The following is a 14330-nucleotide window of genomic DNA, read 5'->3' as shown; positions in this document are numbered from 1 at the left end:
TCCCATTGATGCTGTGTTTTTAGCTTTAGAGAGCAGCTTTCACCTGCGCATTTGAGATGTCCGGGAGGCTACACTCGGCTGGGATAGTTATCTCTCCTTTAGGGGAGAGGGGTGAAATTTGCACTGAACCTGTCTGCCAGTATGTTGGCAATGTCTGTGGGTTCAGTGATTTTTGTATCATTTTGGACTAATTCTGAGCATATCTGTGAGTTTCCACCCAGGTTCCTAACATAGCTGAAAAAGGCCTTATGATTGTCCTTTGAATCCATGGCAATTTTTCTCTCAAAATTGGCCTTAGTTGATTTTATGAGTGCTCGTAATTTTTACTAATAATGATCAGGGTGACTTCCCTTTTATGGATTTTGTTCTATCAAGTAATAGCTTTCTCCTCTTATTGTAAAGTTTGTTAATGGCTGGGGTCCACCAGACTGGACGTTTGCCCTTTGTGGAAAGAGTCTTGGTTTTATTTGGGATTGCCTGATCCATGCAGTCCTGGAGGTGTTCATAGAAGGCATTTGTAAGGGCTTCCGCAGCTTGGGTTGTGGTTTCCTCTGACTCAGGGGCCTTGAAGGATACCACACCAGTCTTGAGTAGTGTGAAGTTTGCTTTAGAGAAGTTCTTCACTATGGTCTTTTTGTTTGGGGTGGGGCGGGATGTGGATTTCCAGTGAGATTAGTTTATGATCAGATCTCACCAATGAGGGATATACTTCCGTGTGGAGCATTTTGTCCCCATGTTTGTGACAATGAGATCTAGTATATTTTCTCCTCTCGTGGGAACAGTGACTAGCTGTTCCATGGCATTTGAATTTATGAACTCCAGGAACCGTTGGGCTAGAAAGTTAGGGCTTGAGTAATGTTCCCAGTCTATATTCGGGTAGTTGAAGTCACCCAATATGATGGTGTTTGGAGATACATTTATACCCTCCAGTGTCTTCAGGAAGGCTGTGTGGGGTTCCTGAGTTTGAGAGGGTGGCCTGTAGCATGCTACAATTTGTAGAGCAGTTTTGCCTATTGTTAGTTGCACCTGGATGGTTTCCGAAGCTTCATGCGTTGCCACCAACCTGGAGGTGTGAGTATCCTTTATGAATATGGATACACCCCTCCTTTTGTGGAGTGGTCCGGGTTTTGGGGCCGGAACGCATGATATGAGGTAAAACCTAATAGTGCCGGGGTGCTCTCAGGAGCCTTGAACCAGGTTTCAGTTACAGCACAGACATCGATGTTCTCCATACTGAGAAGGGCCTCGAGTCCATGCATTTTGAGATTTAGACTTCTGGCATTGAGCAGCATTACCCTCAATTTCTTCCCATTTTTGTTTTCTAGGGTGGTAGGTTTAGAATTTGAGCCTTGCCTAAAAAGGCACTATGGGGTGGCAAGAGCCTTAGCCAATATCCGGAATCCCAGGGTGACAGGTGCAAGCCGTCCCTTGCGAAGCAGCGTGGCTTGTCAAGCATGTCATCCCAGGCAGACAGACACTGGATCCCCTTTGAATGACACCAGACATTAAGCCAATTGTTAAAGCTGATCATCTTGTCTCTATATTGTGGCATCATTCTTGGTGAAGGAAGGATACTGCTCAGGGTTAGGGTCATACCTGCCTGGGCTACATAATCAGAGAGCTCCTCTATGTCTCTTTTCATGCAGTCCAGGGAGGTGCGTCTCAGGTCGTTCACACCAGCATGGACAATGACTGTGTCATATTTGTACTTGCTGTGGAGTGACCCAGTGCTTGTGTTATGTGGCAGATTCTAGCGCCCGATAGGCAGCTTACTGTGACCCTCTCCTTGTTCAGCCTGGTGAGTGGGACGTCAGTGTGTCTGACTATGGAGTCACCTATGACAAGTATGTTTGGTGTTGTATTTGGCCTTAAGGGCTGTGACTGCTTTGCACACTGCTTTTGTGGTTTATGTGTTGCTTTTGGGGTGTCTTGAGGTAGCAGTTGTTTGGGTGTCTGCTTTGGAGGCCTCTGCTGTTTAGGTAAATTTTTACTCAGAGCCTCCAGTATGTCTTTGTGTGTTTATGTGTTTGATTCAGTGGAGTGGTAGCATTATGTGAGGCTGGTTTTGTGGTGTGTGTAGTTGCCTTCTCCTCCTGTCTGGTCTTGCCAGTCCTGAGTTGAGAGAGCTCAGCCTCCAGTTTGGCTAAATAGCTGCATCTCTCAAGTATTTGTGTTATGTGGGAGGAGGAGAGGGTTGTCTGTGTACATGAGGCAGTTATAACATTGCCTCAAGATTCCCAGATTCACCAGCTGGACCGGAGAGGAGATTGACAACTGACCTTTGGACATGCTAGAATAATATTGGGAAATCCTTAATTGAAAACAAGGGCCAGTGGGGAGTGAGGGTGTAGTGCTTTTAATTTTTAGTGCTGACTTATATAATTGCTTTAGTGAGCAAGTGCCAGGTAACTTGAGTGCAATGTGATACAAGTAACTAAATGCAAAACGACAAACAGTAACTTTCTTTCAAGTGAAACAAGGAAATAAGTACAGTAAGCAATGCAGATATCACTAGTGATCCACAGAAGCTGAGAAGTTGCGTATTAGGTGAATTAGCTTCCAGGGAAATAACAAGCAAACAAACAACAAGTATATAAACAAAGCTAGATTCAGTAGGCCTGGATCTAGTCTATGATAGAGCAAACAAGGTGAACCAATTTCAGTAAGATACAGTTCAAATATTCAGGCACTATAAACCTTTAACCAGAAAATTCCCAGCTCAGAAGGGCAGAGTCCAGCCTCTTCTCCCACAAGAGTGCAGTCCACGAACCTTCTTAATGTAAAATAACTGGCCTGAAGCCCAAGTGCCTAAACCAGAACTAATACACTTGGACACTGGGCTCTCAATCAGCAGTTCCCAACTTAGAAGGATGAAAGCTACCTGTCCTGCCACCACAGTGCTTGCCACAAACCTTCCTAATGTAAAACAACTGGTCTGAAGCCCAAGTGCTTAATCCAAAAGACTTGAATGATAGCTACACTTTAATCAAGTTACAACCAAGCAGTAATAAATACCATTGAATACTTTAGAGAATGTCTGGATTAGTGCTCAAGTTACACAAACAAAGCTAGATCCAGCAGGCCCGAATCCAGTCTATGCCACAGCAAACAAGGCGCACCAACTTCAGTAAGAAACAGTTCAGATATGCATGCACTATAAGCCTTTAACCAGAAATTCCCAGCTCAGAAGGGCAGAGTCCAGCCTCTCCTCCCACAAGAGTGCAGACCACGAACCCTCTTAATGTAAAATAACTGGCTTGAAAGCCCAAGTGCTTAAACCAGAATTAATACACTTTTAGAATAACAGACACTGAGCCCTCAATCAGCAGTTCTCAACCTAGAAGGATGTAAGCTACCTGTTCTGCCACAACAGTGCAGACCACAAACCTCTCAGTGCAAAACAACTAACTGGTCCGAAGCCCAAGTGTTTAAACCAAAAGGCTTAGAATGAGTTACACCAAGCAGTAATAAATACAATTGAGTATTTTAAGATGATGCAAAAGTAAAAAGAAGTAGGTAAAAACACAAGTACAGTAAAATGGGTGTGCACGCCATTTCCATAGCTACCCTAGATGTCTGGTGAAAAAAATTCACCATCTAAGAAAACAATTACCATGTAAGATAAGTTTTAAACACTCAGTTAACAAGTGTATCTCTGTATTTGCCAGTTTAGTTTCACGAAGTAAATATTCAGTGAACCAGTCAATATCAACATCATGTGATAACCGTAAATAAAGTAATGCCATCAACAGTAGCAAACTAAAAATCACTGCCAAAAGAAATAGAATTCAGACATTGTAGAAAATACCATGACTCTAATGATATGTTGGTAAATCCGTTTCAACTGGTGATGAATGTATACAGCAAGTGAAAGACTTTTATCCCGCTGTAGACACAGTTAATCTCAAAGGAGGGTTGACCGTGTTTTTGTGAACCTTCTGTTTCCCAAACATGGAAATAACTAAAGGATTCCTTATCAGTAAAAACTGGTACAAATTGTTATCAATAACAATTTGAAAAAACAAGTTGGATAAAAATAAATCAATTTTAGAGTAGGAAATGTGAACTTCATTGATAGATGACCGCCTGTAATAATCAACATCTTCTTCTAAGTCTGACATCTTACTAGAATAGTCAACAGAGACCATGAGTACTGCCCCTCCCCCTTTACCAGGTTTCATAACGTATACATTTTTGTTCATAATTAATACTTTCAACGCATTCAATTCTTCTGGTGATAGATTAGATTTCCCAAAACCTTTATGCTTTTATAGATATAGACTCTGTATAATATGTTTCAGAAGCTGCTGTGATAGGATTTGGAGGAGGGTTAAAAGAACTTTTTTATTTTAACACAGTCACACTATTGTCTCTCCCAACATCTGCAGACCGGAAAAAAAGTCTTCAATTCAATAAGAAAAAGTTTAAAATGAATCAAAATAGTAGCCAAATCAGGTTTGAAATGAGATGCAAAAAAAGTAAAGCCTTTTTGAAACAACCTGCAGTGAGCCTGTATAAGATTGATTGTACTGTAACTGAAAACCATAAAGTCATTACCTTCATTAAAGGCAGAAATTGGTTGTGGGGTTGCAGATTTTTTTTTCCTTTTCTGCGTCACCTTGCTTTGCCTTTATTTTTCTGTAACAGTGATTGGGAATAAGTTGAAGTCTTATTCACCTTGTGGGTTATCCCCTCTGATTTCCGCAGACAGAATGTTTCTCAAAAAAATCCTGCATATTATTTGACTTGGAGTTTCTACCAACTGGAGGGTTAACATCAGCAGGTGATGTTGACACAATGAGGTAATAGGTTATGGATACGCACATTTTTCCTCATGTTCAGTCTTATCTCTCAGAAAGTTTTTTTTTGTTTATGTGATGACTTCATCTGCAAACCAGTATTAAGGGAAATTTAGTTGTTTAACCCGGGTGCATGTGTGGCATTAAACAGCAACAACAAGTGTAATTCCACTGTCTCTAATTTGTCCTCCCAGTATCCTCAATTTTCTAATTTGAGCATTTATGTAAAACATATTTTAAAAAGCCTGTGAACTCAAAGAAAGTTTGCACAATGCATTTAAGTTCTTATTCTTGATAGCTTATAGATGTTCATAAATTATTTTTCAAAGTTTAGTCATCTGTACTGTATAGGTATTTTTATATATGTTTACTAATGTTGCTGTAAAATAGGAAGTCAGCTGTTTTTAAATTGTGCTGATTAATTTCTTTTGATTAGTAAGAATGAAAGTGCGTAACTTTTATTAAAATAATAGTATTTTCCCAAGAGATATGAGCAAATGTAATAAATATTTAAAGGGTGATGGACCTGGAACTGGATCATAAAGTGCAAGCAGTCCACATGTTTGCAGTCACCACCATACTTTTTTCAAAGCAATTCCCCTTATTCTGCATAAATGATTATTCTAAGAAATGAACCAGTTGCCTGTGGCTGATATGGAGAAGACGAAACTGAGGACCTAAGGGTAAGAGTGGTCCATTGTTTCCCAGTCTTTATCAGTCCCGGATGAACCCCATTTAAAGCAGTTTGTTTATGGCATACCAAGAAATACATGCCAAGATAGAAATAAACGTATGTGCTGCAACTCATTATGTAGGAAAATTGATCTGAAAGGGATACTGTGGCTGAAAGGTGGAAAAGAGTTTTATTTTAATGTATTTGGTGATTGGCACTAGTGGAATTGGAGGACTGTACATATTTACCGGCCCCAGGTTAGAAACCAGAAGAGTTACGGCAGTTGCCGTGGGTAGAAAAAATGCACAAACAGGCATTTATCAGCAGCCTTTAATACATAGGAAGGATTTTAGGATAGTGACCATATTTTTGGTTTTAGGGTTGTTGCAACTTTGACTCAAGACAAGAATGGGGGTGACTTTAGGAAATACACAGAAAGCTGTGAACTTTCTAAGATCATTACTATGCAGGCAGATAAGTTTCCAGGTGTCAATGGTAGAACCTCCATTAAACCTATCCTAAAAGCTCTTTAAAGGCTTTAAAGGCTCTTTAAATGACATCCTGCTGTTTTGATGCATGTCTTAGTGCTTGTTTTCTATTGGATGTTTTGAATGGTTAATTGATGATGCTCTTTATTTAACTGTTGAGTTGTTTTGTTACATTTGGTCTGATGAAGCACAGTGAATGTGTGAAAGTGCTTATCTCACCAATAAAACTGCTACAGATTTTATTGGTTTTAGCCATGTTTGGATGCTGTTGTTTTCTTTTCTCATATATATTAATATTGAAAAATTAAATACCACATTAAATATTTCGATTATCATGTAAATGTGTATGAGAACCTACTAATGTAATTTGCACTTCCAAACCACACATTTATTTGTCATGTATTTCAGCACTGCTGTCTATGTTGTGTTCCCAAATGCACCGTTTATTTTTGTTGAAATTGCTTCATCCATCTTTTAATGAACACATCTCTCTCTCATTTTTTTTCACTACTTACTTTACAACAGGTTTAATCCTTGGATTTCCATTTTCATTTATTTATTTTATTTATTTTACATTTGTTGACCGGGATAGTCTAACTGGATTTATGTCCATTTTCAGTAGAGTCCCGGGGAGATAAGCTCCAAGAGATTACTAGACTAGTAACATACAGGTACTAATTGTTATACAGTTAAATACTACAAATTTTAAACGGTTCAGGAATCTTCACGGTTTATACAAAAAACATGTTACAAGCATTAGATAAGATATTTTAGACTTTATGTACAAGACTTCATTAGTAACTAGAAAGTAATTGCTAAACAAATGCATACTTCAAGTTTCAGCAGTTCAGCAATGCTCACAGTTTAAACAATACTTGTTGTCTGCCTGAGGTAGGATGCTTTAGAATTATATGCAGAAGAATTTAACTAGAGATAATTTAAAATATCTATTAGGATAAGATATGTTTTTGCCAAGGATAGGCCTTGATCTAAAAAGACACAGAGCTGGAATTAGGTCTTAAGAGAGGGTATTTGGGATATAATATGAGATTGGTCTGGATTTGTACAGGGACAGAACCAATGGGTTTTAAGGTAGAGTTTCAGATTGTGTTTAAAAAGTGTAAATGAAGACAGTGATGTAAGTTCATGGGGGAGTTGGTTCCAATACTTTCCAACTGCATTTGAGAACAGAGCATCTCCTGCCATGTTATTAGATTTACATGTTGATACAAGTAGTTTATTAGATGAGCGTAAAGTTGAAAGGTTCTTATATTGGGTAATGAGACTAGCAAGTATTGGGGTATTGGTAGGTTGGAAAAGGGTTTTGTGCACAATGGTGAGTTGCTTAAAGTGAGTCTGATTCAGAAGCTCTAACCAGCCTAATTGTTTCAGATTATGACAGTGATGGGTCCTAAAGGAGGAAGCAGTGGCAAATCTGGCAATGCTGTTGTAAGCGTTGGCTAGCTTGTTAAGGTTATTTTTTGACAAGTTAGTATATATGGAAGAAGCATAAAGAAGTGTGGAGATAAGGTGGGAATAGGCAATAGTGGTTCTGGCTAGTGGGGAGAGAAAGGGTTTTATCCTATAGAGGGAGCCTAGTTTCCTGTTGACAGTTTTTATGGTATTGTTGATATAGGTTTCAAAGTTCAGGTTGTTATCAGTGGTTACCCCTAGAAGTTTAGTTGTTGGATCGGGAGAAATGAGTGTACCATTATTGGATAAGACTGAAAAGTTCATTGGGGGTGATTTACGGGTAGGAGTGAAGAGGAGGAGGGTTTTGGGGGGGGGGTTCAAGAGGAGGCAGCATTGTAGAAATCAATTTTCTGTTTTATTGAACATTGTCTGAGTTAGAGTCCATAGTTGGGATTGAGATTTAGCTGAGCAGATTATTGTCAAATCATCTGCGTATTGTACACAGTTAGTTAAAGGAATAGCTAGGTTGAGGTCATTGATAAATATTGAGAAAAGGAGGGGGCCCAATATAGAGCCCTGAGGAACACCTAGGCTAACTGGGAGATGGGACGAGAGGTTGTTGTCCCATAGCACTGCCTGCTGTCTATTATCAAGGTAGGACTGGAACCATTTTATAGTCTTTGTGTCCAGAGAGAAGGATTTTGGAATATTGAGAAGTAAGTGGTGGTTGACCATGTCGAATGCTTTTGAAAGGTCGATGAAAAGCGCTGAAGAGAGAAGATTGTTATTACGGTTTTTATTGATGCTGTCAGTGAAGGATAGGAGTGCAGTTGTTGTACTGTGGAAAGGCCTGAAGCCATGTTGAGATTTGGCCAGTAAATTGTTCAGGAGTAGGTGGTCTAGTAACTGTCTGTGGATGCACTTTTCCATTATTTTAGCTAATGGGGCAAGTAGAGCTATGAGATGATAGAATATTCTCTGGAGTTTCCTCCCTTGTGTAGAGGGATAATGTAGGAGATTTTCCAGATGGTGGGAAATAGTGCTTTCTTGTCTGGTTCTATTTATCAGCAATGATACAGGATAAGCTATGACTTTGGCTGCCTTTTGCAGGTATTCAGCAGGTAGCTGGTCAGCTGAGGGGGGGTAGTAGGTTTTAGGGTACTTAAGAGGTTGCAGATGAGGGAAGTTGGGACAGGTTGCAGGTTTAGAGTTGGGAGAGAGTTAGTTGATTAGCAAGTGTTTGGATGGTCACAGTGAAGAAGGTATTAAAAGCATTAGCAGTTTGCTTTGGATTGTCAGAATTTGATCCTATAGGGGGTGGTGTTGCGGATTGGCCTGGTTGAAGTAGTCTGTCTATGCTAGCCCAGAACTTTTGTGGATTATTTTGGTTGGTCTGTTGGAGGTGGAAGTAAAAGTTTTTTTTTTTTATCTTCTAGTATAGCTTTCTTAGTCTCATTTCTTTTTTGCCTGAATTGTTGTTGGTCTACGGGGTTTTTAGTTGTTCTCCATAGTGCCCAAACTTTATTTCTCTGTTGAATTTTCTGCCTGGTTTTCTTTGTAAGCCATGGGGCGGGTTTAGATTTAATTTTGATGCAACACTTTGGTACATGGTGGTTAAGGATTGTTAAGAATTTTGAGTTAAAGTAGTTTGTTGCTTCGTTAAGTGGGGGGGTATTTTATAGGTGACCAATCACATTCTTTTAGTTCAGCTTGGAAGTTATTGGGGTTAAAGTTTCTGTTGCTTCTTATTGTTTTATATATGGTTGGGTTGTGTGAGCTCGAACTTTGCCTGATTATGCAACTGAGAAAATGGTCACTTACATCGTCAGGGAGGGTTTCCTACATTATAGATTTGTTGGTGATTATTTATTAGAATCCATTCTAGGATGGATTCTTTGTTATTGGGTTTATTCATTCTGGTTGGGGAGTTAATCGTTTGTGAGAAGCCATTAAGGTTAATATGGGAGGTTGGTGTTTCAGTAGAGCAGCCCTTCCAGTCTATATTAAGTCTCCAAGAATTATTGTCTCTTGGGGAATTTTTGTGGAGAGTTCAACAAGGATACCTTCCAGATTGGTGATGTTGTTACCAGGGGGCAAGTAGATAAATATTATATTTAGGGATTTGCTAGGATTAAGTTGAAGTTTGGTTCTAATGATTTCTGCATTTTTTTCAGAAGAGGAACCAAGATCTAGTATAGATATTTGTAGCCCTTCTTTATAGAGGATAGCAACACCCCCTCCTTTTTTGACTTTGCGGTCTTGTCTCAAGATGTTGTACCCAGATGGAATAATTTCAACATCTTGTGTAGTGGGTTTTAGCCATGTTTCTGTTAAACAAAGTATATCAAAGGAATGAACATCCAGGAGAGCATGGAGGTGGGCAATTTTATTATTTATGCTGTGAATATTGAGGTGAGCTGTATAGAGTGAGTTGGGAGATTTCGATGGAATATATGGGGTAGCGGGAACATGAATTTGTGGTTCTGTGCTTGTTTTTTACCCTGGTCCTGGGTTAGGATAAATGTCCCCATCTAGTAAGGAGAGGTGTAATAGTTTGTTTAAGGGATTGTGAAGGTTAAAGTAATGGTGAAGAGGTTTTTTAGGTTTTAGATAGTTGTATTTGATATGGGTCAGTCTGTGATATTTAGCAGGTAAATAGCTAGGTAAAGATGTTATATTTATGTGTTCTGGGGAGTTAATTAGAAGTATAGTACTTGTTTGTGCATTAGGGAAGTTCAGCTGTAAATATTTTGGCTCTTCATATGAGTTTAGCAGGTAGGTTTCTGTTAGAGAAAGTAGGAGAAAGACAGTGATTAGGAGCCTTAGTTGGATTTGAAAAGGTCGTGTTTGCATAGTGACTAATAAGCTTACTGGTGTTCTTTAAAAGGGAGGAGTTATACTAGGGGTGATTAGAGAGAGGTGTATGTAGAATGTTAACAAGATGACTATTGTGATTGGATTGGAGAGAAAGAGGGTGTGGTGAGGATGCATAAGCTTAGGAGCAGTAGGGGTGGGTGGGAATTGGGGTTAGGGTAGGGGAGCGGAGTGAGCTCGCAGGGCAAACGGAGCGGGTAGAGAAAAGAGAGGTAAGGAGCTGAAAAGAACAATCAGTTGAAGCAGGGATTACAGTAGGTAGGTAACCCTAAATACTAGAATAAAGGTAAAAGAGTAGATAATAGAGCTATTTGGAGGGTGTGTGAGAGCTAACCATAAAAAGAAATAGATGTTCTGGACTGCAGTTTAATAGCAAGTCTGTGGATAAACAGTATATAGCAAAGGTGTAGTACAGGTCAGGAAAAGGCTTCAAGGCCTGGAAGGGACAAGTCTGCCACCTGGTGGCCCAAATTAATTTATTGTAAGCAGGGTAAAAAAGGAGGGAGTTTAGGTTCCTAATGCAAGAAAAGGAGTAGTGGTTCCAAGTGTCTTTAAATGGTGGAAAAAGTAGATTAGACTGGTTACAGAGTGGGGAGGGAGTAAAGCTGCTGGTTTTCCTGGCTAGCGCTTTATAACCACCTAGATATAATAATAAGTTATAGGCTATACTGGCCGTGATAGTTTAGACACATACTTTCATGCTCCCTTTACTGAGAAAGTACAGGGGTAGGTTTCTCAACTGTGGAGACTGAAGGGAGTTTGGACAGGGTCCTTGTTCTTCAGGTTGTTAGTTTCTGTGTCCTAGAGCAGTGTACTCAGATTGGAGAGTTTCATGCTCCCTTTACTGAGAAAGTACAGGGATAGGTTGCTCAGCTGTGGAGACTGAAGGGAGTTTGGACAGGGTCCTTGTTCTTTAGGTTGTTAGTCTCTGTGTCCTAGAGCAGTGCACTCAGATTGGAGAGATTCATGCTCCCTTTACTGAGAAAGTACAGGGGTAGGTTGCTCAACTGTGGAGACTGAAGGGAGTTTGGACAGGGTCATTGTTCTTCAGGTTGTTAGTTTCCGTGTCCTAGAGCAGTGTACTCAGATTGGAGAGATTAGCCAGGACGCTGGGCCAGGAACACACAGCAGCTGGGGGCAGTTCTATATGTTTTTTTGGGGGGGCTACTATTAATATTAAACTTAGTAAGGCCTTGTTATATCTGGACATTTCTAAATCAAGACACCAATTTAATAGCACAATGTCCTTCGTATTTCCCCCATCAACTGTGTCAGGACTTTCTGTAGGGGACACATTAAAATCGTTTAATTCCCCACATTGCCAAAAACACATTCCCAATTTCCTCTGACTTTTCCTTCACATCTCCCAACATCTGATGTCCTCCTGAGGAAAATCCTCTTGTCTTCATTCATATAAAAGTACTGTATAAATATTTCCATGCAAATATCCGGAATCATCTGGACTTTGTAGCATACTTGGAGGCCTTACATATTTCCTCACATTGTTCTTTTTTAATTTGTCGTTAATATCTTCCCTCACAATGTTTTCTAAGCTGCACTGATTGATTCTTGTAGTTATCTTGAATATTTTGTAAGCCTTATTCATTATTCCTTTCTTAGTAGCATCTTCTAATCTTGATTTCATTAAAAACCCAGTCAGAGCTGGGCTTGCATTCAGCATTATCCTCTCTCTCTCTTTGCATGTGTTCTGCCATCACTCCCTGATACAGAAGGTAGTAGATCACACAGCTGCCTGCTTTTCCCCACTCTTGTCACTTTTACATTAAACCTGTTTGCTGTCAGTAATGCAGTTCCTTTGTTAGTTTCGTTCAAGCTAATTCCTGCCATCTTTTGACTATTTTCTGTACCCTTAGTTGCATGTATTTATTCCTATTGCAAATTCTCCTTTCTCCACTCCTTCTCTGGTTTAGTCTTTGAAATGTTACCTTACACTTTATAAATACATCACTCTGTATAATTATTCCCTTTCTCCACAGTGGCTTGTTGACAGTTAAAAAAATGTTCTTAGAAATGTTAAAATGCATGTGCAGAATAGGCATTCACTGTAAAATTAAAGAATGTAGCTACACAGGCTGTATGTGTTCTTTCAAATAGCAGACTATTTAAAATACCTATAGACTCAATGCTAAATCCAAAGTAAGTGTGTGTGTGTGTGTGTGTGTGTGTGTGTGTACATAAATGCATCCTGAGAGATGGACATGGCACTCAATCCATATATAATTCTCTGCCTTATGCCTAGTGCTAGTTGGAATAAGCTCTTACGTTCCCCTTGACCTTGTGGGAGATAATTCACTCATTTGTTGTAAAATACACTTTTTATTTTGGTCTTGTATCAACTAGATGCCAAGTTTACCTGACACTACTAATCAGAGAAGTTGCAACCAAATTGCCTTTGTAAAAACAGACTTTTAGCTGAGATACTTAATTTGAAATGATTAACTGATAGTTTACTTCTCAAAATAAAACTATCAAAAGCAGCCTGGTGTACTATGTAAGGGTGGGAGGGAGACACGTTTATGAATCCAAGCCATCTTTGTGTTATCCAGTCTCTTATTTTAGGTCTCAGAAGAAATTGTAATTGGGTGAAACTGAATGTGTTCTCTTGTTCTTTGAAGTATCCCCACTTGCACACATCCGTGTACTTTACACGGTTATTGGCATTTTGGTTTTGATTACTTTGGTTTCTAAATAACATGAAATCTCTGCTGTTCAGTAAGTATTGCTAACATTCAGAAATTCTACACTTGTTTGCTGTGCTTTGCTAATGCACTTGTATTTCACCTAACGAAACTGAAATCTGTATCGTATTAGTAAGTTACAGAAATGTGTTGATAGTCAATTGACAATACTGATTGATTCATGTATCAGTTCAGTTATTTCTGATTGGTTGATGGTATGTTTTATCTACAGAGGAGATGGTGTAGCATATGCCAGACTGAATCACCAGAAACCAACAGATGAAGAAAAGCTGACTGGAAGCACAGAGTTAACTACACAATGACAGTGAACTTACGCTCCCCCACACACTGAAGCACACATTGTACTGAATAGTCGATGCCAGGCACCATTGTGAAAATTATTTCACTTTTAAAAAGTTTCTCTTTCTCCAAAGCTTGTCTGTAGGCATTATTCCTGTTCTGTGGTTTTCATTGTAGTGGAACACACTATCACCTGAAAACAATGTGCATATTTTGTTAATGTAAAGATGTATTATGAGATGTATGTTGATTTCATACTTAATTTACAGTATGCCTAAGGAAGTCTGATAATTTGAAATTTAGCAATCCTGTATTTTTACTCTGTTTTACAGCAGAATGTCTTGGAGCCTGAAGACATATGTGTGTGTGATTATGTTGTGTGGTTGTTGGAGAGGTATGGATATCTTGATTTATTGCATCTTGTTTTCATCTGTCAGGTATGTAATAAGCTGGTCTGCCCTTGTGGTAAGCATATACTTCTTTCATTTTGTCTTAATTTAGGATCTTATCTTGTGCTGCTCTGGCTACAGCACCAGTAGGCGTTAGGACTCTTGTCCTTAGAATTTTGCATCCTGCTTATCAACCTCTCCTTATCCCACAGTGTCTAGCTTCCTCCAACTTCTCTGTTTCGTTTCAGACAAAGAATGTGTAAGGAATGGTTACGTTTCTTTCTTTCACAGTACAGTTGAGAATGCTTGGTCATTTCTTAATTAGCATGAGAATTGTTCGTCTTTTCGGCTTTTCCCGGTTAGGGGTCGCCACAGCGGACCTCCGGTCCGCTGATGATTGACAGTAGATTTTTATGGTGCCGAGCTGCCAGCCCAACGTCCAACCTTCAGTGAAGGTACGCCCATTCACGCATGTTTTTTGGAGGCCACTCAACCGCGGGGAGGACATGCAGACTCCACACAGAAGGCACTTCAGCCGAGAATCGAACAGGAGAACCTCTTGCTGTGAGGCAACAATGCTACCGCTGCACCACCGAATGCTTGATTTATATTTTAGTTGTCTTTCAGAACATAGGTATTTTCTGAGTGAATTTAGGCAGTGTACCCATTTTTATTGATTTCCTGTGAATATTGGC

General features: G+C 39.5%; 1 protein-coding gene across 1 annotated transcript in view; it reads left to right on the top strand.

Moving 5' to 3' along the window:
* Positions 1–14051, top strand: part of CACFD1 (calcium channel flower domain containing 1) — a 523250-nt gene extending 509199 nt beyond the window's left edge. Inside the window, exon 5 of the mRNA XM_044058223.1 lies at positions 13179–14051. Within this exon, the coding sequence (XP_043914158.1) occupies positions 13179–13269 (91 nt within the window). The 3' untranslated portion in view covers positions 13270–14051. The remainder of the gene's footprint in view (positions 1–13178) is intronic.
* Positions 14052–14330: the final 279 nt, after the last annotated feature.

This window comes from Protopterus annectens, chromosome 16.part0, assembly GCF_019279795.1.
Source record: "Protopterus annectens isolate FY-2018-M chromosome 16.part0, PAN1.0, whole genome shotgun sequence".
Classification (NCBI taxonomy): Eukaryota; Metazoa; Chordata; order Ceratodontiformes; family Protopteridae; genus Protopterus; species Protopterus annectens.
The sequence above is the reverse complement of the archived record's forward strand: the minus strand, read 5'-3'. Positions and strand labels throughout refer to the sequence as shown.